Genomic DNA, 25,692 nt, shown 5'->3' with positions numbered 1-25,692 from the left:
AGTGTGCCTGTACAAGAACTCTGCAAGAGCTACAAGGCCTGAGGACAACGTGCCTCCTCGAGCTCCTGGCACCGCTCTCAGGAGATGCGTAACGCTTTTGGTTTACAGTGTGTATTTATTTCACCCACACACATTTTTAGATTGCTCCGAAGATGCTATGAATGGCTCTGCAGCTGGGAGTGTCCAATGTGGGTGTGTGCAGTGCTCCACACACCCAAACCTACACGTAGTGGTGAACATTTCCCATCTGCATCAGCACTGCTTGCAAGTGTGTGATTGATCTGCTGGCAATGCTCACAAAGGCAGGGGAGCTTGAGTTGTTCTGTAGAGTCATTAAAAAACTTCTTAAAAAAAAAAAAAAATTAAGATATTTTCTATACATCCATCTAGCCATGACTGCTGGTGTTTTTCTGAGCTTTATTTCGCAATACCTTTTCACCAAGTTTTCTCTGTTTTCCCGTGCCATCCCAGAGACAGCAGTGTCTGGACCTGCACTCACAGGAAGAACATGCAATTCACAATAGCTCAATCAGCACCATCCATTTTGCCCTACTCACTGCAATTGCATCCACGGAGAACAAAAATGTAGGGAAAAATAATAATAGTATTTTATTTGTCCTGCTGTTGTGTTATGTCAGTAGCAGTGTCTTATTCCCAAAAGTGCTATTGACACAGTGGAGCTCTGTGTTATGATGGAGCTCTTGAGTTCGGTAAGTAAGCTTTTCCATTCTTTCAAGATGCAGTACAGCCATACAGTAACCAAGTAGATGCTGGTAACTGCAATTTTTACTTTTCTTCTGGTGAAGCAAATATAAGGACTTTTGAAGTTTCAGTATCTACTTACTGCTGAAATGTAGCTGTATTAGTATTGTTTGGAACATAGTCTCTATACATGTTCTTGATAGCTAGCTATGCTATAGCAGTGCTCTGGACTCCTCACAAACCTTCCATGGATTTGAAATTTTAAGCAAAGAGTTGCTTAGAAAGAAAAATACAGAAGTATATATAGTGCAAGCTGAAAGAATAAAGTCGATTAAAGTCCCCTGTTTCAATTGACAGTCAGCTAATGAGGGTGGTAGAATTACATACTGCTAAATCTGATTTCTTTTAAGACTAGGGTGAGAATGGTGGGGAAAAAAAATTCACAGGTCTATTGTCATAATTTTGGGTGACAAATACATATTAGAAGTGGGCAAATTTCATAGTATCTTTGAAATCTAAAAGTCCTTTGGTACCCAGCTGGGAACCAGATGAATCATATCAAAACCTTGCCTGTGACTGCTTGTGTTTTGTGATGTATTAAAGCAAGCACACCTGTCAGGAAAGTCATTCTCAAGTTTAAATTACTTTTATTTGACAAAAAAGATTTCTATTCATTTTATGGGGCTTGAATTTTTTTCCATTCGTTTAACAAGATTTCATGGTACGTTCAGGATTTGAGTAAATCAGATTGACAGAAACCTGCTTTATATTCATTTTTAAAGAGGCCGTGTTTCCCATTCTAATTTCTACCCTTTGAAGCAAGCATTTGTCTAAACATATCTTCTGAAGTTACCAATCTTAAAAATTAATTGTACAATGTCATTAAGACAGTTAAAATCAGTACACAGGGCTCTGACAACTTCAGCATTTGATTTAAGAATTATTTTAATTACATTGAAAGTGTATTTAAAAATAGAAGAGCTACAGACACGTTATAGTTTAGTATGCAGGAGGGTTTTGTTCAGTCTCTGAAACTAGAAATCACACAGATTCCAACATTTTTCAAAAGAATCAGTTCCACAAGATTGTTCAGTGTCTCCACATTACCTAATTGAATCTGTGTTGAAATATTTATTGCTGGTTTAAAACAAGCTTGTTACTGTGGGGCAGAAAGAGCATGTTATACAAGTAAGGTCAGCTGTATTTCTCATATGCCCACGGTGTAATGCAAATTGATGGCTTTGATAGCTGCCTTCACGCTGGATTGATGTGTATTTGTTTTGGCAGGGCTGCTGCCTTCTAGATCTTCCTCCATCCCCACTCCCCATGATCTCCCTGCTGGCTTTCTTACCCAGCTCACTGCTCAGCATATCTGTGGTTGTGCAGCTGGTGGCACTGCTAGGGTGGGACATGCACCTGGAGCAGGAGGCGGAGAGCAAAGCTTGAGCTGGCACCCATGCTGCAAGAAATGAACATCAAACGATGTCTGCGTTTCATCTGAAGTCAAGCACCTAGATCTGTGGAAGCATTTTGCATAAGTGCAGACTAAGGATTGCTATTTATCATTATTGCCTTTTTCATCTTTATGTTATTTTAAAATAATCAGAATATCTTTTGAAGTTAGGGAAGTTACTGTTTTCTGCGTTGTATAACTGGCTAAACTAAAACACAGAGAAACAAAGTAACCTACCTAAGATCAGGTTATTCAATATCAAGGCTGGCTTCATAGTTCCGGTTCTGGAAAGTGCTTCCTTCCTTGAAGGGGAAAAAATTACAGACCCAGATACATAACATATGCACTTGTGCACCCTCATACAAGCTGTAGTTATGTATTTGGAGGAGGATGCTTTGGCTGACAGCTCAGAAACAGAAGCTGTGTGTCAATAACTACTATCTTGCTGGGATCTGCCTGAGGGAAAGGTCATTCCTTCACTGTGTCCGTGTATCCATTGCTCTTTTGCCTGCTGTGTTCTGGGTATGCCTTTGCCTCCTTCTGCCATGCTCTGTTGTGTATTCAGGTTTCTACATCCTTTTCTGTTCTTCTCTTCATTTCTTTCTACTTAAGAGTGTCCCCAACTACCTTCCATCTCGTGTATGTGAAATATCTATGAGAAGATGGTTCTTCCTGACAAGAGTTGGCTGAATCTCAGTGTTAATGAACGGTAGGGAAATAGCCCTTGTGAAGGTCTCTTTGCTGGGGAAAATACATCTTCCAGCAGGAACTAGGGGAGGTTCAGTGGGTCGTTGGCTGCAAGCATGCAGGTGTTAGACATGGGCGATGCCAGTGTATGGATGAGAACAGAACGAGGAATGGGAGTGAAGGAGGGATGAAGATATGCTGATGCTGACCGAGGGTGCCTGGGTCTCAAGTAAAGGAGAAGAGACTGTTCATTGCATTTCTCTGGGACCATAGAGCAAGGAGGAGGGGGATTTGGGGCTTTCTGCTTCATCTCTCAATAGCTTCTAACAGGAATTTCATCTGGGAAGCATGGAAGGGAATCTGGTGAATATTAGGAATTATTTGGCTCTACAGGGAAGACAACAGGGAAGAACAGGGAGTGTGAGTGAGGATTAGAGGGAAAATAGAGCACATGCTTTCATCTTAGACTTTGCTCTCCTAGGTCATGATGCGAGAAGCTGGAGCAGACGCATGCTATGGTGTTTGGGTTGGTATTAGCCAGACAAACACTACCTATAGTAACTGATGTTAAAATATCAGATAGGTTTACCTCACTGCTTTTAGCAGGTACTTCAGAATCTAAAACTACAGAACCACGTACAAACAAGAACGTGCACTGTTCCGAAAGTACAGAAAAATGTTCTGGAGTCAGAAGATGTAAGTTTTAATACCAAAATACTTACTAAACTTAAGGATTACAGCATTAAGCTGATTTAGGGCTCTAATTCCGAAAGACTGGGGCAGAAACCAGAAGCATTATGAAGGGTTTTGTCAAACTCATTCTTGCTGTATCATTTTGTATAGATCTTGATTTTTCATTTGAACAGATTAGCTGCCGACAATTCTGCCCTGATTAAGGTTTTGGTGCATGGTTGGGGCAGTGATTTTGAAACACCGCACCACATAGTCATGTCTGGCAAATCGGTTCAGTGCTCGCTGCATAATGCAAAAGCTGACAGAGGAAAAACATCCCGACTTCTCACTTGGTGGTGCCCAGCTCCAGTACCAGGCAAGGAGCCCCACTTTGCTTCCCCACAAGCAGAGCAGGAGCAGCTGGGCAAGCAACATGGCCTTGCTCTCTGAGGCAGCCCCAGACAAAGCAAGCGTTGCACGGAAGCAGACAGCAGGCCTCCAGCCTCAGCCGCGGCCTGGCTCCACGTTCTGTAAACAGCAACATCCGAGGCTCCGGCGTGGCAGGCAGTGGCTGCCCGACTGGTGTGCGTGCAGGAAGTGCCTGCTTGTACAGGCCCGGCTGCACTGCTCAGCACTGGCATGGCCCTCCTGCTGGCAGCCCTGGGCTGACAGAGCGAGGCAGCACCGCCAGCTCGGGGATGGCCATCCTGAGCTCACGGCTATCGAAGACACAGAACATGCGGGGGCTATCGAAGACACAGAACATGCGGGCATGCTGGATCACAGCTGCCTCCTTTAAAGGAATTTGTGGTTTTGGGTTCACATGCTCATATGAAAATACACATTCAGTGTTTTGATGTCATTTTTGTGCTTTATTTTTAGTAGAGCAATATGCCTGGGAACATTAAGAATATGAAATATGTAGCTATTGAGCCAGCTGGATTTCAAATAACTTTAAAGAGGCTTTATTAAGTGTGTTTTTTTCTCTGCTTTTTTTTTTTTGTGTGTGTGTTCCAGTTTCTACAGACCATGGCCCAGTGCCATTATGTTACTGCCACTGTTAGCACTTAGTGTGATGAGGAGGAAGGCCTTTAGGCTCACAATCTATAGAAGGGGATAATGTAGATGTTTTTTCAGCCATTTTATTATTGAAAAAAATTACAACCCGGTGCATGGTTTATTGTCCAAGTCAGCGTTTGGTTAAACTTGAATGCAGGGTTCAGGTCTGCACTGAAGTGTCGTTTGCTTGAAGTAAGATACTTCCTTTCTTTAGTTAATGAATGTTTAGCTATGTCTAGAGCACTTCAGAAAGATGATCTAAATCTGGGATTGAAGTTGCTGTTAAGTTTACATACATTGTAATTCTAATGGAGTGTTCAAGCAGTGTTAGAAATGGCACTGAAAACTCAAAGATGAAAAGGCAAAGAGGTTGGGTATAGTTTTTATCTACTCAGGAGTATTTCTCCAGGAAGGTGACAGACTGCTAATTTGCGTCCCTGTATCTACTCATCAAAGGAAGTGCCTTAGTTAGAGATTGCATAACCCACTCCTCTGCCAAAGAAATTACCACACATGCTTAATTCTTAAATTTCATGTATCAGTGCAGCCCTCAGTTTTCAAAACAAACAAAGACAATGAATCCAGTATGTGCAGCCTGGACTGCTGGTAGATGCTCCTTCAGAAGTGGATGGGGACTGGGGAAGGGAATCCACTCAAGCACAGGGAGCTCCCTTTGAGAAAAGGCTTGGAGAACTCCCATCCGACCTGCAGACTACAGCAGGTTTCCAAAGATGTCTGCCCACCTTTTGCTGTAGCTGACTTCCTCTGGAGCATGCTATGGAAAATTATACAGTTTGAGCTGTAAAATCTGTATGTTCGGGCATTCGCTATGGAGCTCAGGGAACCTGCAATGTGTTGTTGCCAGATCAGGATATTACTGCAGCACTCATGGGGGTCCAGTGCTTACTGAGAGCCCAGGGTGTGGATGTCTGCAAGATGACCTGAGATTCTGTTGACCTCTAAAATATAAACAGAAATGTTAGCTCTTCAGATGTGGAGAAAATCAGAAAAAGATGCTGTAATGGACACTACATAACAATATGATTTTATATAAAAATATGATACTGAATGCAAACTGGAAAGATATTGGTGACTGCTTAAACATTTTCTTCAAATAATGAGATGACTGGAAATAGTGCAAACTTTCTGCTCTGAGCTTTTCAGACTGCAGTAGAAAACAAGGATTTGCTCTTGAGTCTGGGCAGGAAACACCCATTTTCAGTTATGAAAGAAAATTGCCTTAGGTTTACTGCTTGGCAGGCTTGTTTTGCTAAGGAATGTCGCACCATCTCTCACAAAAAAAATACTCTTCCCATTGTGCTTTTCATCTGTGCCAGCACCACATGCTCGGTCTTCTTCCACAGAAGTTTCTTTGCTAACCTCAGCCATTGTGTACTCAGATGCTTGGAAGTAAAATAATGTTTGTTACTTGAACCTTGCTTTGATTTTTGATGGTGGTCACAGTGATCTGTATTAGATATTTACATTTTACACTGTCTTGGGTTATTACAAAATTTTGGTGTGGATTTAATTTTATTAATAATTTGTCACGTGCTGACAGGAGGGTACAGTCTCCCTTCAAATTTACAGATGCTTAAAACAGAAATAAGGCAATAGTCATTTTAAAGCATGTGCCTATAAAAGTTGAGGTGCATGGCAAAAATTTGCAGGGCAAAAATGTTTAGGAAATGCAGTTTTTTTCCTTTCATTATTCACAGCTGGCCATATGGGCAGCAGGATTTGCCTTGGGGAACCCAGCCCATGGCAGGCAGGTTGGAATTTCCAACATAAGCTATTCTGTGATTGGATATTTTAAAGGAAAACTGGAAATAGCTCCTGTTGGAGTTCATTGTGGAGATCTATAGAGAGAAACTCAAGAGAGGTATTGCATCCTTGTGGTACCAGCTTAACTGAGAACGTGGGTTTGTGCGTTTAGCTGTGTGACTGCATTTCTTCTCTATGTGTTGAAGAGCCTGCCGCAATACACCAATGTATGTTTCTTTCTTACAAGTTCTCTGCTTAACTTTTTACATGCTCTTCCTTGAACTGAATGAATTTAAGATTCACTTGAAATAATTTGAGTCATTTTGATATGTTGTTTATATTTGGAGGTATTCTTGTTATTTACTCCGACTTGCTGAAGATTGAGCTCTCACATTTCAGGATGGTGGATCAGCAGTGAGGTAGTGCTTGGTGACAAGCAGATGGCCTGGCTTGCATCGTAAAGTCCATTTCATATAACTGTGTGTAGGCCAAGCAAATAAACCATTCCTTGAACATTATGCACAGATATTCTGTAAGCAACCACAAAGTATTTTAATTAAAAAAAAAAAAAAGCTTATAAATACAAACAAGTATTTTTTCTTTTTTTAACGCAGAAATGGGAAATAAAGCACACCTACCATGACATTGTTAACCTGGCAGAAAATACAAAAAAATTTAAATCTATGGGCTTTTGGAGTAGTTGATAATTGTATGATTTTTCAAATAGCTGAGACTTTTGTGACAACAAAGTTATACACAGTGACTGTGAGGAGAAATGGAACTTGAAACACGAGTTAATCATGCTTACAGAGTCCCTTTTGCAATTTGCAGGGTAAATTTGAAGTCTTCTACAGCTGAAGGCCATATTGTCTACACGCTTCAGCCTTTCCTCTTGTGTTGTGTTTATGATCTAAGTGCAAGGTTTCCCCCGTGCTTCTGATCTCATCCTTAATATCATTACCATTCTTAAATAGAAAAGCAAATTCAGTAACAGTCTGGCAATGAACATATTGAATTGATCACATCAAAGAAATAGTTGTAGGATGGCGTTAAGACTCCGCTTCTTTTTAAAGCAATCTGCACGGGCAGATCTCGGAGTCGCTGTGCAATTGTGCTGACTTTGATCACAGTCCATGCAGCTGGAGTTGTTTTGAAGAATCAGATGTTACTATGCTGTGGAGGTTGAAGGGTGGTGTTCTCCTTACTTTTTGGTGACTACTGTAACTTGGTAGTTAATTGGTATTACAGGAGTTTATCATTTTGGTACCAATTGGAATGCTGCTTGGCCTCTGCAACATGGTGATACCAGCAATTCTGTGGGAACACAGGTAAACTTATAAAAACTGGTTTTCATTATAGGCAGTAATTGAAGCATTTCTCTAATGTGCTGTTCTATGATACTTACCTAAACTTTAAGACGCACATGTATTTTCTAGAATTATTTACTACTGTGGGACAAGTACACAGCTATGTGTCATTTACTTGAAAAACTGGAAGCGAAAAACTTTGATATCAATACAAGAGTCTGGCAGAAATTGGTTTCATGTGCAAATGTGAAACCATTTCCAAATTACAGTTATCAGAATACAAATTTCTGCAGGTATTCAGGGTTGTTTTCGTACTAGGTATGTAAATACTTATATAGGGTATACGTGTGTGTGTGTGTGTGTGTGCATCTCTATACTTATCATTCAAAGATTATAAACTCTAGAGTTTTGTATTCAGTCAGTTAAAGAGTAGGAAACAATGTAATTGCTTTCATCGTTCTAAGAGCATCTCCTTGTTTAGCTTTATGTTGTGATTCAGTCTTATTTACATAACCAAATATTTCCCCGTGGGATTCCTAGTTTTTGAACATGGCAAACACTCACTGTTCTCATGGTTTCCTTAAGATTTCTTATCCTAACAGTGATCTCTGCTGTGTCCCAGGTTTGATGCCCGAGAGATGAAGATCTTGCAGGCAGTGACAGTGAGCCCTTGGGCTATAGTGCTTTAGCAGCTTTGATGCTCTCTCCTCCTGATTTTCCACTCGATACCTTACACTTTCAGTAATAGTTTTAGAGTCAACAGTCTGATGCATTTTGAATTGGAAAACATGGCAGTCCTGTGTGGGTTCCCATGGTCTCTCAGCCAAGACTGGAATGTTTTAGCTTTGCAGCATGGACTATGGCACTTGAACTGACAGTATCTTAAATGGTGGTGGATAATGGAGGTTTTATCGTAGAAACGTTGGATTGTTTGAGTTGTAAGGGCCCCTTAAAGAGCATCTGGTCCAACTCCCCTGCAATGAACAGGGACACCTACAACCAGATCAGATTGCTCAGAACCCCCTGTCTACAGGGATAGGGCATGCACTGCCTCTCTGGGCACCCTGCTCCAGTGCCTCACTACCCTTAGTGTAATAAACTTCTTCCATATATCAGATCTATTTGTCTGGTGGGTAGATGCACTACCGGCAAGGGCAGTCAGGGGGCAGATGGCCAGAGATGTCACAGTGTTAGCTGATGGGAAGGGAGGGCACAGGAATCCTTCACCTTTCTTCTGGCTCCAAAGGAATAGTGCTGCAATGTTTGCGGGCTCTTTTGCCACTGGTCAGCATTACCTGGTTTTGTCCCAGTTTCCTTTTTTTCTCAGAATGTTCTTTGGTAATAGGATAAATGCTGATTTTTAAAATGTGGCAACTGAAAACATACAGAGGAGGCTTTCAATTTTGAAAGTTAAATTACCGAAAAATAAGTCTTTTCAACTGTAGACATAGATTGCAATACTTCAATGCTAATTAATATTACAAGCTTGTGTTTATAGTGGAAAACTTAATTGGAAGGAAAAATATTATTCCTCATGACGTCATTAGCACCATCAGCATTTTTTTTTTGTTGTCATTTCATAGGAAAACTAGGAAAGGAGCGGTAGGAAAATTGTGTGTGGCGATATGGAAGCTTAATTTTAACATCTAATTTACCAAAGATATTGTAGCAGTGTTTGGCAGCTATTATGGCAGAGATGTCCTAGGGAAAGAAGGAGAAATGCTTAATGTGGTAGCAGTGCGCATAGTGGTATCAGAAGTGCAGGGCCGGGTTCAGCCTGATGACTCGTTTCTGACCGAGCACTGGAAGCATTGCTCTGAAATGCCTTATTTGTGAGTGCCTTTGATGAAGTTCTCTCTCTACACAGGGTCTGTTGTACTTGGGGTTTGGAACACAGAAATAAGCTCTGTGCTGCTGGCAGGGTCAGCATGCTGCTGGGAGCAGTGCTCTGCGGGTTACCAGCTGCTCCCCAGCCAGGAGGAAGGCATCTCTATTTTAATCATTTGTGCTGCTCCTTTTTATTTTTATTTTTATTTTTATTTTTATTTTTATTTTTATTTTTATTTTTATTTTTATTTTTATTTTTATTTTTTGAAGGCTGCTGATACTATTTGTTGTGATATTTCTTTGGGATGTAATTGGCGCACTTCAGAAAATGTTACATCAGAATTACTGGTAGAATCGTTTCAAGACAGAAGTGCTGGATGCCTTCTAAATAGCACAGGCATTGGTTACACTTTGTTTCTTTAAGCTGCTGCTTGAAGAGTCAGTAGCTCAGTTCTTCCCACCCAAACAGGTTGGTTCTGACCGTGTCCTGGGCCTTACAACAGCTTTTGGTGACTTATTCTTGTATCAAGCAGTTCTGTTTTAGATTGAAAGCTGAAGTAGGAATGTTTTTCATTCTCTCTGCTATGTAGAAACAAAAACTTCACCATGGAAGAAGCAAATATGCTAACCTCTGCTTACAGAACATAAACTGGAGGGAGCTTTGCTGATATTTTCTGTGTACAAGTGTGGATAGACTTGTGATCCATAATCAACTCTGCAATCATTACATTTCCTACTGACTGCAGTCATCCTCTCAGCATGTCTTTCTATGAACTTAGACTATTGTTTTTATGCAATATGGTGGTTGGGGAATAATATTGGGATATCAATTATCAATATTCTTGGTCTGAAATTTGAATGTAGCATCAAAAAGTTGATGCAGTTCCTTCTGTTTGTCTCTGAAGAAATACCCAATTACTGATGATGATTCCAACAGGTTGAATTGAATTATTGAACAGTGGTTATGCATGTTAAAAGCAGTGTTTTGCCCATCCATATTAACTTGAACTGTACATTACTAATCTGCTGAAATGTTTGGTTACCATCATTAAGGAAATTATCCCTAAATTTGTAAAAGTTGCTTGACAGTCATCAGTAGTAAATCCTACTGAAGGACTGACTGTGACTATCTGGATAGTTGACAACATTGTTTTAAAATGTTTATAAGAAGGAAAAAATGGTTCAGGATAAGCCAATTTTATGTTTTGTTAAGGAACAACTCTGCTTTAAAAAAAAACATTTATTTTCCTGTTGAACAGCAGAAAAGTTCTTTACAGCAATTTGGCGAGTGCAGAGATGCACTGAAGATAAAAAGTTTCCAGAGGGAATGGTCCATCAAGGACCAAGAATGCAATGATCATTTTTCTCAACGTGTTTTCCTACAACTGATCTCTACAAAACTTTGTATTTGTTGTTGCCAGGCCCCATAATACATTTAATCATGTGCTTCTAACGGGAGAAAGCCAGTGTACAAATGCTGCCAGACTCCCTAAGAAGTCAATGCAGCTCAGAATACCCTTCCCTGGTGGTACTAGGAGCAGAGAAGCTGCAAAATCCTGTTCCAGAAGACAGGAAGGGAGCAGGATGGTACCCTGGTGGACAGAGGTGTGCTGCCTGCCTGCGGATTGTAAGGGTAGTCAGAATGGAGCTATCAGACTTGGGCACGAGATAATGTTTGGGAAACAACTGTGGAAATGACTACTGTATAGGCAGTAGGAAGGCTGTGAATGGCTACATGCTAATTATGTGGTCCAGGAAATACAACAGAGGTTATAGCAGGAAGCTCAACCCCTTAGAACCTGCATTTTCTTAGTGTGAAGATGGTATTTAGCACCATCTTGAACTGATGTAAAAGAAACCAAACAACATTATGTATATGCAAATATGTGTGTTTTTGTCTGCATTTTTATTGATAAGCAAAAAAAAAAAATAACCTATTCCATTCACAAAAATAGAATAGTTCAAATTATGATTATCCTGCCAACAATTATACATTTTCACACACTTATATAGTATTTTATATTCCTTTTGTGTTGTATAAGGTTCCTTTATGTTGCATTTTTTAAATATATAGCATGACTGGGTGTGTATAGGTGCATCGTTTGAATTTGTAATCTAGGTGAAAACTGGAACCTCGGGTTTTTAATCTCCAAATGGTAGAAATCCGAACTATGATTACATAGCACTGTGCTCTGTGGCAGTAGTTTATTTTCCTGGTACAACTCTGACCAAAACCATTAGAGATGGTATTTCTTTTGACAGAACAACTTGAAATTTGGTAGTGTCATGATTACCACCAGCTCCCTCTTGTTTGAAGGGTTACTCTGGTATGTGCTGCATGTTATTTTCGAGGGGTAACTTTTCAGGTAAATAATCACAACTTTAATGCTCTCTGTTTTGTTTTTTGTTGTTGATGATGCTGTTTTGTTTGTTTTACCAGCTGTTGAGTAGTTCTGGTTACCATTACAGTTTTGTAAAAATGCAAGCTGATGTCTTTCACGCCTGATTTCTTTACTTACCTTTTTCTCCACTGTTCATCCATGCTGGGAACTGGAATAAATGAATCGTGTTTAGCTTCCTATAAATACAGTTTAAGCAGTGAATTTGTCTGTTTATTCAGCTAGTGTAGACTGGGATAAATTTTATTTCAGTCTCACCTAAGAATTTATCCAATGTTTAAGCCTTGTGTGCATTATATATTTTGTGGTTTTAGAATAGTTGGGTCTCATTATGAATCTTTTAAGGAGTACTTTTAGCAGTATATAAGACAAGTTTAAACATAGTTCACAAACTTGGTTTTAAAGCCAAGGTAAATGAGGTCTTGTAATGCCACATTCCAGTGATTCTGACATCAGAGAAATATCTGCAGTAAGAAATTTCTGTGTTAAAGTGGCTGAATATTTACATGCCTGAAAGAAGCAAGATTGGGATCTGATGTGGAGTAGCAGTAAGGTAACCACTGAAGACAATAACAAATGTTTGCATTAAAACTATTTCTTTTAGCATTTTTTCAAAGGCTAAAAAACACCAGTCGTTTTATTTTCAGTGTTTTACTATTGTTTCAAGTTGTTAGATATTCTGCTGCTGTTTTTGGAAATGTCTGTCTGGTTTACATAGTGAGAATCATGCTGAGAGTGACCTGAGCACTGACACAAATCAAAAAAACAAAACAAATTTGAAGTCTTGGCACAGAAGATCTTGCATCTAACATATGTATGGATGTTTGAGTACGAAAGAATAATTATTCTTCATATTGTGACATTATTAATCTTTTTTTTTTATTTTATTGAACTTTCTTACTGAGATCTTCATTTCTGTGATGGAATAACAACCATAAAAAATAAGGTTATAAGCCTGATTCATAACAGGAAACTTGAGTAAGAAATTGTTAGCTGAACAGGAGTGCATCAGTTTTGCCTTGGATGGCTGTGCTGAGCTTTTCCAGATAGAAAGGAGATTCACTTTCTGGTTTTATTGCCTTTCTCTGGTGCCATTTGATGGCAGTGATGGAGTAGGGAAAGCTGCAGATGAGCTGGGCTTGAGATGATCAGCTCCCCTGTCATCCTTTGATTTTAAGAGGAAAACGAGTTTAATGCAGTGTGTTATAATCAAGAGTGTGTTTTTTTTCCTCTTTGTAATAATGTGTTTTTACAGACCTGACTTTTTCACATTTACAATTAGTCTTCATCTTGTTCTATTTCAGATTCTTCTCATTCTTTTCATCGGGATGAGACGATAGTTATTGCCCTTGCATCAGTGTCTGTACTAGCTGTCTTGATTGCTGCTCTGTTCTTTGGATACAGAATGCTTGCAGGTAGAGTTGGATGACCCTATTTTTTAATATTGTTCTTCAGACTGTTTTTAAAAATTGCTTTTAAGTATTCTCCCCTAGTCTCTCCCACATGGTTGTATGTAAAGTTCCCCTTTCTCCTCTAACATTTTTTGGTGATATTCCTTTCATAACAGTTCAGAGAGATTTGTGATTCTTTTTCCATGTCGGCATTTTGAGGCCTGCTCTTCCTCAACGTATCCTCTACTCAACACGCAAGTGTTGTTGTGAACATATTTTGCAGTTACAGCCAGTGATATTTAATTATCAAAACAGGTGTGTAACAGGTTGCTTTAAGTTTGCAGCTGTCAGTACCTTTTCTGCTGATTTTACTAACTCCGAAGAATTTAGAGTATTCCTTTCTATTTACACTATAACACTATGTGTTAATGCGAAGTCCAAGGCAAGTTTGCATTTTCACATATAGTTATGTCACAAAAACAGAAAGTGTCTGATTCCCTTCCCATCTCTTTCTGTACAGGAGACCGTAAACAAGGATTGCATAGTATGAACATGATGGAGGCAGCAGCATCAGAGCCCTCGCTGGATCTGGACAATCTTAAGTTACTGGAGGTAAATGTTCAACTGTTTCTTAATCTTTTTTCTAGTGTAAGAAAAAAAAAATATATATATTTTTTAATATAAAAAATAATATAAAAACATAAAAGTTATATTTTGCCTGGTTTTGTTAGCAGTATCGTATAAGCTAGAGCACATTCTGTCTTGAAAGAAAATATTAAATGCTGGAAATTAATGGGGATGAGGAGAATTTAAATGTGCTTTATTTCAGCACTGCATCAAACTCCTTTTTTACTCAACTCTGATCATTTTAAGTACAATATCTTAACAGTAGTCACTTGAAATGCTTTAGTAGCACCTGTTGGAGTATAGAATTTACTGCACATAGGGCCTTATTTGTGCTTTAATGTATTGTCATTAATCACAGTGGAGTACTCTCTATTTCCATGGCAGCTAGGGGCCAACTAGAACCTTTTGCTGAGCTTGGTGTCAGATGCATTGTCAGAAACCTGAAAAATGCTATGCTTTCATTGGTATACTTAGTAGAACTTGCATGGAATTTGTAAAAGCTTTTTGGTAGGGAAAAAAAAATCAGTATAGTGACTGTGAAAGAGATTGAGAGAGGTACTTAGGTACTTCCTGTTACCCATCAGAAATCACAATCAGAGGTGCTGGCTGCAGGCATGGCATCCTCACTGCAGTGTGTTGTGGGCAATGGGAAAACTAACCAGCAAAGAAACTTGGTTGGCACCTGCCAACAAAAAGTACCGGAGGCAGGGTTCACAAGAGTACAAAGGCACGTATTGTACAAGTGTGCAAAGCCTCAGATGAAATCACTCATACTGATAGGTAGTCTTGGAAAAACCATCAGCTTTCTTGGAGAGATCTACAACAGGGTCTTCTCTCTTCTTTCTCAAACACTAAGGAGCTGACATCTCACTTCCAGCCACAGGGCATCGCAAAACAAATTGTCTTCACCTGTGTTTGCTTTTTCATGTCTCTGGTAGAGATGTGAACATACTGTGTTTGTACCTTGAACTGACTGTCTTTGCAGTCCACTGTTAGGACTCTGACATTGATGGACTGAGAAATGGAAAGCATTATCTGTTAAATGATATTCCTGCTAGACAATGTCATCATTTTTAGAATCATAACGTTATGATCCTTATGATCCCTTCTGCTTTCCCCTCCTCCTCCCTATGTAAGTATTTCTAAAAGTAAAAAGATACTTGTCTGTGAAAACCTTATAGTTTCACATTAAAGTCTGCATGCAAACTATTTGAATGCAATAGATGTAATTCTTAAGTAGTTCAAGTGTTCTGAGCTTTAGAAATTAGGACTCTTCCTGAAGGTGGTCTAGTGTTCTGGTTTAGAGCAGAGATTGCATCTTTCTTCAGTTGCCATGGAGATGGAAAAGGCTTTACTGTGAAGACAGTTTAACATTGTGGGAGCTAGAATAAAGATTTACAGGTAGCACAGAGTTCATTACTCCTTCCTATTAAAACTCATTTATCTCCTTTGGAATCTGTTTTCCACTACAAATGTGTGTAGAGTCTTTTTTAACCCCAAACATATGGCTTTTGAAGCTATCCTTAGCCTAAAATGTATAGCTGGAGTTAATTAAAATTGATTATACAAAAGATATAAATGTTTAATAGTCAAAATTTTAATAAGAGAATTATCAGCATAATGCACATGGATTTATTGATGTTTGATATAAAATGGCTGAATAGGTTATTTGCAATTTATTTAATGGGTATGCAGACTATTGGTCAATTTAGTAATACAGGTCTAAGTGGAGCTATCGTAGGAATTCCAAAATCTCTTTAATGACATTATTCTAATTCTGGTCCTCATTATAAAATGTTTGCTATTTCCCACAGTGAAATTGAGTGTAAAAGTTGGTATTTAATCTTTGTTGAGTGAGAACTCTAATTTTTGCCTTTACTTGTTATTAAGTGAACTAATTATTGACTTCCTTTTTTGCAGTTGATTGGCCGGGGACGATACGGAGCAGTGTACAAAGGCTCCCTTGATGAACGCCCTGTTGCTGTGAAAGTATTTTCTTTTGCTAATCGGCAAAACTTTGTCAATGAGAGGAATATTTACAGGATTCCACTGATGGAACATGACAACATTGCCCGCTTCATTGTGGGAGATGAGAGATTCACTGCAGATGGGCGTATGGAGTATTTATTGGTGATGGAATATTATGCCAATGTAAGTGCTTCAGAGAAATCAATTGGATTTGTTTAGATTCCTAAGAATAGCCACATAAGAAGGATGTGCTTCAGCCTCTGGTGATTCTTGCACAGTAGTCACCTTTGCCTGGTGTAATGTAAAAATGATCCATATAAGATACAATTTTAATGAACCATAGTATGGTTTCCTGTAATACCCTTTAAAGTTGCCCAGTTACTGCTACCAAATGTGGTTTTAAGAATTCTTAGCTGTAATATTTTCCTTTTTTTTTTCTTCTTTTTTTTTTTTTTAAACAACTGGAATAATCAAGGGCAGTATTTGAAGAATTGTTCTTACTTTAAAAATAATTAGTAAACTTAAAACTACCTGATGTTAAAAACATTACACCTCCATCAAGGTTGTTGCAATCTCACTCAGTGCAAATGGCAAGGGTTTTCTACAACAAAACATAGGGAATCCAGTGTTGTTGTTTGTGGCACTATAAATTGTGAGGTGTTTTTATATTGATACCTTCTTTAAAGCTTCCTGTGGCATACCCTACTGGTTTTGTTATACTGTACGCTGATACTGAAGAAGTCTTACAGCAGTGTTACTTTGCAGAACCTTAACTTCTCTTCTCTTGGGCTAACTTTGTGCTACACCCCTCAAACTCATTGATCTGAGTTCTCAGTGTAGTGTGTACATGTATGTGGAACAAGAATGTTTAAAATGCTCAACATAAAATGAGAGCTGCTTATCATGAAAAGTCATAAAATGTAACATATGAGGCATTGTTTTCCTGTTGTATAGAAAAAGACGTTAACTGTTCAATTAAATATACTTCAGTGAGCTTTTTGGTCTCAAGTAAACAAAGGCATTGTATTTATTCCATTGTGTAAAGGTGATGACTGCAGGCTGATTGTTATGGGGGGCAGGAGGGCAAAAGCAACTTATTAAGTATCAAAAAGAAACAGAGCAGCAGTAGGTAGCAGTAATGATAGCTTCTCTCTTAAGATGTTTCAGGTTCTATATGTATGTTTGTGTTGAAAGTTAAATGCACACATGTATATAAAAATCTAAATAGATATGCAAATTGTAGAAGACAGCATATCTTTTCACAAATATAGAAAGAGTGTCCTGACCAAAACTCTTAAAGTGAGAACACACTTGATTGTGTCAGTTTATAAGAACTGTAAAACTAAGAAGAGATTGCAAAGATGAGAAATGACTGTAGGAAAGCTCAGGCATGTCTATACCACGTGTATACTGTGACAGAGCAGGCTTACTTTCAACTATGTTAAGAAAGAATTCTGTTCCTGAGCGGACACAGCATAATTGTCTTAAAAGGCAATCTGGTTTTGCTGTTTTCTTGAATGAAAGATTTTTAGTTGACAGGTAATTTGATTGGAAATTTTGTGTCTTCTATAAACAGGATCTGTTAACAATCTGCTTGAATGCACAGATGAAGTTTACAACATATTATCGGATACTTTCCTGATATGGTGTTGAAAGCAGCAATATTAGCCTGAAATCAATCCACTGGTGGTTTGGAAGTCATTGGTAAAAGTGCACAGCAGGTGTAATTAAGGCACAGTACGGTTCTTAATTCAGTGAGCAGATGTTCTGCTGTATGCTGAGCTAACAGCAGGGAAGGAACCCTGCTGAGGAAGTGCTACTAGAAGGGAATGGCGCCATTCAAACTGTCATCATAAAACTTGCTTCAATAAGAGGCAACCCATGCAAGATGTGCAGCTGAAATACTCCCCATCCAAAACATCATTTTTCTGGGGAAAAAAAATCCTTCTTGGAAGTAGAAACACACAAAAAAGAACATTTTAACATAGAAAATTGCTTTTGGCATGGCTTTGGTGAAATCAAGACTGATTAAATTAAACCAAATCACAATATTATCGAAACACCAGAAAGATGAATGCATGGGAGCAGGTAATAACATGGGGCATATGTGTGTTGGCTGATCATGCCGTTGTGATGCTGCAGTGAGGTACAGCAAGTAAATGAGCAGTGAATAAGTTGCAAGGATGACACAGCATGATATAGGCAATAGTCACAGTACTGTGCCCCCGGTGCTCAGACATTCATGTCTTGTCAGAACAATTGAAAAATTCTTTAAAACACGGTGGAGTTTTATGGTTGTCAGAACAAAACTATCAGTTTTATCAAAAGTCATAATCAAAAAATATCTTCAATTTAATGCTTAAGCTCATGACTCTAAAAAAGAACAATCTCAAGTGCAAGTCTCCCTCACAAAATCTTAACTAAAACTTTTCCTAGTTGTCGTTTATAACGAACTTCACTGAGAGCATAAAATCACAGCTCTCAGCCAGCTTAAAAATACGTGGTGGTTAGAAAGCTCTGAGATCATTATATGATGTTTCCTGCTTAGGCTACAACAACAGTCTTGTTGCCTCCATTAGAATGGGCTGGAATGAAGGGTGAAGTGGAGATTTATACATCAGAAGAAGATATGTCATCCATGACATGTGCAGTCTACCTTCATATAATTTAAGTTTATAGATAAGCAAATCAAAATCTGTATAGTCCACACAGTCTTAAATCTGAAAAGCTGCAAGACTTCTGTAATTTTATTAAGGAGTGTCAATAATGGGATTTTAGTTTTAGCACTGGATTAAAAAAAAAAAATTCTAAGTCTTAAGTCATTTTAAATGTTGGTTATCTGTGTGCATCCATTTGAACTGTGCACGTATTACCTACCTGAATACTGACTTTGAATGGACTCAAATGGCAAATACTTACAGTTATTTTTTAACCAAATGTTACTTAACTAATGTGTCAGTCAAGTGTTTTTATTTGCAGCTATGATAATAAGATATTACATGCTAGTGCATCTTCATGATTAAAAATTTAAACAGGCAAATGATGGTAGTCATGTTCATAAATAACCATCACAATATGCATGCAGAGAAGGCTGGACCTCTTGTTCTTTATGCTTGGGGATTTGCTTTGTTTAAATTGAGGATGTTGTTACCAAGGACTGTGCATAAAAGTGCACAAGACATCACAGTTGCAGATCTGTCCCTTTTGTCATTTTGCCTGTGTTTCTAGAATATTTCACTGTCACAATTGACGCTTTGTTTTTAAGATTTCACTGCAAGTGATAAATATTTCTTAAAAAACAAAGAAAAAAAAAAGAAAAAACCACAGCATTTTATTCACATTTAAATTATCTTTTTTAAAAAGTATGAAATTCTTTTTTCACATTTCTTTGCTGTATGTTGACTTGCTCCTATTCTGAGCCTTCCTTGGGCCTTTCTGTTTCAATGACTGAACTAATCACAGCAGGTGAGATGCCAGTGAGGGATGTTCAGTGTTCTTCTGTAAATGCTAAAGGTTCAGAGTCCACTAATTAGTAATCCCGGCTGTTATGTCTGCAAGTTCCTTTCTCCTTCTGTTGTTCAATAACAACTTTCTAAGAATAAAAGAAATTAGTATTTGGCTTTTGTCTGTAATACTACTAAAGGCAATTTCTATTATTATGCAATGTATGTTACATTTTTCTTTGTTTCCTTACATAAACTGAATGACACCACTAAAAATTAATGAAACTTTGATCTAATTTTATATGCTATAACATCTGGGTAAACACAGAAGCAGTTGCAGGAATATGACTTTCAAGAGCAATGGATAAAACTGTCCTTCTTCAAGATTTTGACTTGATTGTTTTGTAACTTGGTAATTATTTTAATCTACTATTTGTTATTTCATTTCTCATAGGGTTCACTGTGTAAATATCTGAGTCTCCACACAAGTGACTGGGTGAGCTCTTGCCGGCTGGCACATTCTATAACCAGGGGCTTGGCGTACCTGCACACAGAGCTACCTCGAGGAGGTAAGGCCAAGAAGGGATGCCAGAGTATTCAAGATGTTGCCATTTCTGTCAGGCAAAAGATTGCTGTCTTTATTTTTCATTTGTGACAGTACAATGAGTAGGAAATGCTTAATCCAAATACAGATTCCTCACAACTTCTGATATGTTTTTCCTTTTGAGCAATTCCCTGTTGTGGGCTTTGCCAGTGATGCTTGCATGAAAACAGGGAGTAAGAGCCAGCAGTGTCCCAGAGACAGACAAGAGGAGGAGGCAGAGCTGTGCAGTGCTGCTGTATCATGGCAACAGATTTCTGGAGACCTGAAGCACTGGGTGTCTGTCTAATAGAGAGCAAGCAGATGGAGTGTTCTGTTTGTTTTCTGCAGTTCCAGCACAAAGCGCAAAGCAGTTTTTAACTGTAAACATGAAAAATAACTACATTTCTTAATTCCACTGTAGTTTTATCATATCTCTTGATTTTGTTGAAGGGTGAGGTCCCATTCTTATCTGTAAATAAATGATATTGCTGGATTTTTAGTGACTTGCTAGAGCACTGGATCTGACAACATGTTGATATATTTATCTCTGCTTGTTCACTTCAGCCCACCATTTCAGCCAGTGAAGTATCACAATTATATAACAGGTATTCTGTGCTATAACAGGCTGCAGATTGTGGCCTGGCACTGAAGCATTAGTTTTTTGGCAATAAATGAAAGGATGGCAATATTAATTCTACATAAAGTTACTAATGTTGAGATTTAAGTCCTAATCCATGTATCTCAAATATTAAGCACCAGCTCTCCAAAAGAATGGAAATTGACAATACTGTTTAAAGTGCAAGGCTGAAAATACCTAAATCGATATTCCTATGTGTGATTGAAACTGCAGCTATCATCTTAACATCATCGTTTAGAAATATGCAGACCCGTGTGTCCATTAGCAGCCAGAAAATGTGTAAACCTTCGATCATAAAGAAGAGACAGACATAGACTGAACTGTGTGAATCCATGGAGTAGAATGAACTGCACAGTAAAATTGGTTCTGTAGTGCTTGCTGTTTTACTAAATAAATTGCATATAAATGAGGAACTACTGAGATTACTCTTTGGAAAAGATCAGATCCCTTGCAGGAATAACATGCACAGATTCTCTGGAGAATTATCGTCTACATATCTTCTGAATAGGTGCCAATCCTAATTATAATTTAAGTACTTGGTATTGCACCGAACAGAGGACTATGGATATGAGAGAGAGCATTTGGAATGGCTGTCATGGCTGTAGCAGCAGGTCTGTGCTTAAGTACATAATGGCTTCCCTGCCAAAATCCTGCTGCAGTACCCTTTGGAAGGAAGCTTACTGGCAAACACTAAACCTGTATGCAGTGGTAACCCAGTATAATGTATAAAGGCAGTGAAGCTCTGAGTGCCAGTCTGTTTTCTATAGATAGCGTATTGCAGAGCTCATTATAAAGAAACAAATATATTAATTTTCTACAAGATAAGTTGATTTTCTGTATTTAATAGGTGAGCAGACTTAATGAGATTCTCTCATTTTGCCAAACAGTAGAACTGTTCAAAGAATAACAAGCACTTTCATATGTCCAAATAGACCATTACAAACCTGCAATATCACATCGTGACTTGAACAGCCGCAATGTACTGGTAAAGAATGATGGAACGTGTGTAATTAGCGATTTTGGGCTCTCCATGAAGTTAACTGGAAACAGACTGGTGCGCCCAGGTGAGGAAGATAATGCAGCCATTAGTGAGGTAAGTACAAATAAAGGTAGGCCTGGCTAAAAAGGAAGATAAATTAATATGGGAGTGACACTGAGAAACAGTTGTTACAAGATTAATATTATGGTGGCACAATTCTTTTGATGGGGAATTGCTGCAGTAGAGGCAGCCTTGGAGGTGGAAGCTTTGTATATGAGAGATGATATATGCGAGGTGGGTATGGTTGCAGAGGTTACAAAGATGTGGGTGCAAGCCCAGTGAGTCTTATACTGCAAACATTACTTAGACCCAGACAGTCTTTGGAAATTGAGGTAGTTAGATTTTTCTTCTTTTTTTTCTTTTTTTTTTTTTTCCCCTCCCCTTCCATGTCCTACAACCACTTATTTCTGTGTGTCATCTGTAATTTGATGGACTTTAAATAGATACAACAGGGAAAATAAATGTGTGTAGAAAGGCATGAAGCAATTGAGAACGAACTAGGACAGAATAATGGGGAAAGTTTGGAAGAGTAACCTATGAGAAAAGATTGAAATAATTAGAGTTGTTTAGTCTAGTGGAAGCAAGTCTTCAGATATGTAAACAAGCACTACAAAGAAAAAGGAACAAACTGTTTGCATTCAGTTTGGATAGGAAAAAAGGTAATGGGATTATTTTGTAGGTTAGTTTAGGGTAAGTTGTGAAGAAACCTTCTGAATCTGCAGAAGTCAGGGTCTGCCAGGGAACACTATAGAACTTGCAGCCTTCAGTGACTTTATGGAACACACTGGAAAAACATCTGCTAGGGATGGGTTAGAATGGTCTCTGGGCAGAAGGAGGAAACTGAGTTCTTAAGCTTTGTTTTTGATGATGCAATGATTCAGAAAGTGCTTGCTTTTTCTTATGTTTTAAATAAGTGTAAATGCACAGATATTTGAATATAGGCTACTCAAGTAATAGTTGAAACAAAGACTGGAAGTCCCGCACTGCCTCAGGATAATTGTCATCTGTGCTTTTACACTGAGTCTTTACATTTCATTCACGGAGTGTTTCACAGTGCTAATCTGCATCCTTTAGAGAGCAAGTGTTACAGGAGTAATACCTAATGCACAAGTGCTTTTTTTAGATCTCCTCTCCGTGAACAAAGGAATGGGGAAACCACCATTTAAAATACAGGGATGTGTAATAGTCCTTTGACAAAATACTGCACCATAAGGACTGATGAATGACTGCTCTAATCTAACATAGGTATTTGTAAGACTAGGCCACTGATAAGGGTAGCAGCTGAGGGCATTGATTAGAAGAGAATTGCATTTTCCATCTTAACTTCTAGAAAACATTGAAGCATAATTAAAAAACAAAAAACCAATATGCATTCACACACACACACACACACACACACACACACAAAATCAATAAGGAACTCAAAACCTTTATAGTAAAATTGAATTTGGAAATTAATTCTTGATTTAAAGCTTTGATTTTTGCCTTTCCAGGTCGGTACAATTCGCTATATGGCCCCAGAAGTGCTTGAAGGAGCAGTGAACTTAAGGGACTGTGAATCTGCTTTGAAACAAGTAGATATGTATGCACTAGGCCTCATCTACTGGGAGATATTTATGCGATGCACAGACCTCTTCCCAGGTAACTATAAAAACTAGAAGAAACAATATTAGTCCCTGGTCATAGCTTTTTAAGTGAAGAAGGGAAATAATTTATCATTTGTTTTTTACTATTAAGCTGGTGCCATCTAGCGTTTGAGATGGTTATTGTTAACAGTACACTGTGTGGATGCAGTGAGGATCATGCAGAGAGACTTCAGATTGCCCATTAAAGCAATTTGCAGACTACACGGCAGTGCTGTTTGAGCACTGTTGTTATTGCCCACTACCATGAACACTGGTAGTTGGACTGATGGCAAAGGCAGTACTTTCAGTACTTAGACCTGATATACTGCCCAAAATATCTTTCAGACTGTCCTCATGAACAAGTAGATGGAAAAGTGCTGTAATTTAATGTGGTATTTAGCCATTCATACTATTAATTATGATAGTGATGTGAAAAACTGAGGTAACATAAATCTTGTAAAATAAAACTAGAGGAAATAAATTGTTAGCAAACAGAGAAAGTATAGTGGCCTTCATCATCTTCCTGAGCTACAGCATATAGAATTAATCTGACATACAGTATTCCCCTCTATAGTTACACAGCTGCACAGTGCATGCAGGGGCTTGTAATCTGTTTGAATTTCCTCCCAAAGTATGCTTAATGTTGATATTTCACAGACATTAGGTGTTATCCTCAGGCTCAAGGATGTTCTGAAGATGCCCCTCAGTCAGAAAAATTTGAAGATGTTTTGAGAGGTTTTCAAACAAGACTTAATTCGTTTGTGGTTAATTCAGCATTTCTGGGGAGAGGGAGGGAAGCGGAAGAGTATGGGTTTGAGGGTGGAGTCAGAATATCTTGATAGGCAACAACTTTGATGCTACCTTTCATCACTTGAAAGCCCTTGCCCTGCCTTCCTCCCCCCCCCTCCCCCGCTCCAAATCTGTGACTTTGTTCATTCTCTCTTTTGCTAACAGGGGAATCAGTGCCAGAGTACCAGATGGCTTTCCAGACAGAAGTCGGAAACCATCCCACTTTTGAAGATATGCAAGTCTTGGTGTCCAGGGAAAAGCAAAGACCAAAATTCCCAGAAGCATGGAAAGAGAACAGCCTGGTGAGATAGAATAAGTACTAAGAAACAATCGAGCCGGCTATACGGTGCTATCATTTCTTAAAAGCAATTTCCATATTTGCAACGACTGCCCACATATTCTCCAGATTCTGGATGAGAAGTATTTCATGCCTTTTGAAATCTTACAGACTAGTAATGCTCTTAGACAGTACGAAAATACAGTCTTCCAATACTGAGCATTTTTATGAGCATTTTTAATAAACTGTTTCTGAAGAAGTATAGTCCTCAGAATTTTAGTGGCTACAGTTTATAGCAGTTATAACTACATTCAAAAAATGTATGTGGCTTCACAGTTTTTACTTGAAAAAGTAAAAGCAGAGTCAGTGCTGTTTGTTGTTTTGAATTAGTATTGCTATGGCTTAGAGCCTTGCTTGCTGCTGCAGGCTGACAAGTTACTGCAAGTCAGCTGAACTCTGGTAAGAGTCTGTGTTTACTTCCATCTGCAGCAAAGGTGAGGTAATGTGACTCTCCTCAGCGTGGTGGGGATTGTTTCTTTTATTACAAGCAAAGTGAAATGTCAACAGTCTCTGGGTTCCACCTGATAACATGATGGCTTATTTAAGCAAGCATGGAAATTCATATATTTGACTCATCTAAAAAGATAGTTTTAGGAATTCACTTTCTGAAATTATGCCTTTTAATCTTCAGAGACTTTGCTAGTTGATAAGTATGTAGCTACTGTGCAGATAATGGGGAGCCTAAGGCCTCATCTCTGCTGGTACTTGTAAATATGTATGAAACCATTTTCAGAAAGGAGCATAGCCTCTGGTATTAACAGTGCTATAAAACGTGTTGTAACTGAGTTGGGAACTTCATAGAGAGCTTCTCTTACTGCACAGTTTGGGCCAGTCTTAACAGAAGCTAAAAAACAAAAATCCACACCCAAATTGTGTAGGAAATCAAGCAGCAACTGTTTTAATTACAGCCATGTTAGCAAATGTGGTGCTGGAAGAACCTGAGCTTGACAGCTGTTTTTGAAGACAGTTGAAACAAGCAATTTAAGGTTTGGTTTGTTTTGCAGGCTACCATTTAAATGCCAATTGTGTTCTTCTAAGTTGATAGGCTCCAGAATTAGTAGACACTGACCTAGCATTATGATCCCCATATTTAAGCTGTTTAACACATTCTTTGTGATGTCACTAACATTTTTTTTCAACAATCCAAAATAATAATAAAAATAATGTTTGGCTTTAAGGATGGATTTATATCATCACTTTACAAGAGAATAATTGAAAAACAGTAACCTGTAGCTCTCTAATAGGTATTAAAAATGCACTCTTACCCCATGCTAGTCTAGGATAAAATCTCAGTAAACACTGAAGAGATGTCTTAGAAAAATAATCTCACCCTGGGCCCAGGTCCTTACCTCCTGTATCTTATACATGAGATAAGAGGCTTCT

The 25,692-nt window shown here is 38.5% G+C and overlaps 1 protein-coding gene across 1 annotated transcript in view; it reads left to right on the top strand.

Moving 5' to 3' along the window:
* The window catches only part of BMPR2 (bone morphogenetic protein receptor type 2), a 99,577-nt gene that overhangs the window by 60,623 nt on the left and 13,262 nt on the right, over positions 1 to 25,692 (top strand). The window contains exons 4-10 of the mRNA XM_015868188.3: positions 13,175 to 13,285; positions 13,782 to 13,873; positions 15,809 to 16,039; positions 19,754 to 19,868; positions 21,452 to 21,612; positions 23,052 to 23,199; positions 24,138 to 24,274. Coding sequence (XP_015723674.2) covers positions 13,175 to 13,285; positions 13,782 to 13,873; positions 15,809 to 16,039; positions 19,754 to 19,868; positions 21,452 to 21,612; positions 23,052 to 23,199; positions 24,138 to 24,274 — 995 coding nt within the window. The remainder of the gene's footprint in view (positions 1 to 13,174; positions 13,286 to 13,781; positions 13,874 to 15,808; positions 16,040 to 19,753; positions 19,869 to 21,451; positions 21,613 to 23,051; positions 23,200 to 24,137; positions 24,275 to 25,692) is intronic.

Source organism: Coturnix japonica, chromosome 7, assembly GCF_054131305.1.
Source record: "Coturnix japonica strain WE chromosome 7, WE-NBRP24, whole genome shotgun sequence".
Taxonomy (NCBI): Eukaryota; Metazoa; Chordata; class Aves; order Galliformes; family Phasianidae; genus Coturnix; species Coturnix japonica.
The sequence above is the reverse complement of the archived record's forward strand: the minus strand, read 5'-3'. Positions and strand labels throughout refer to the sequence as shown.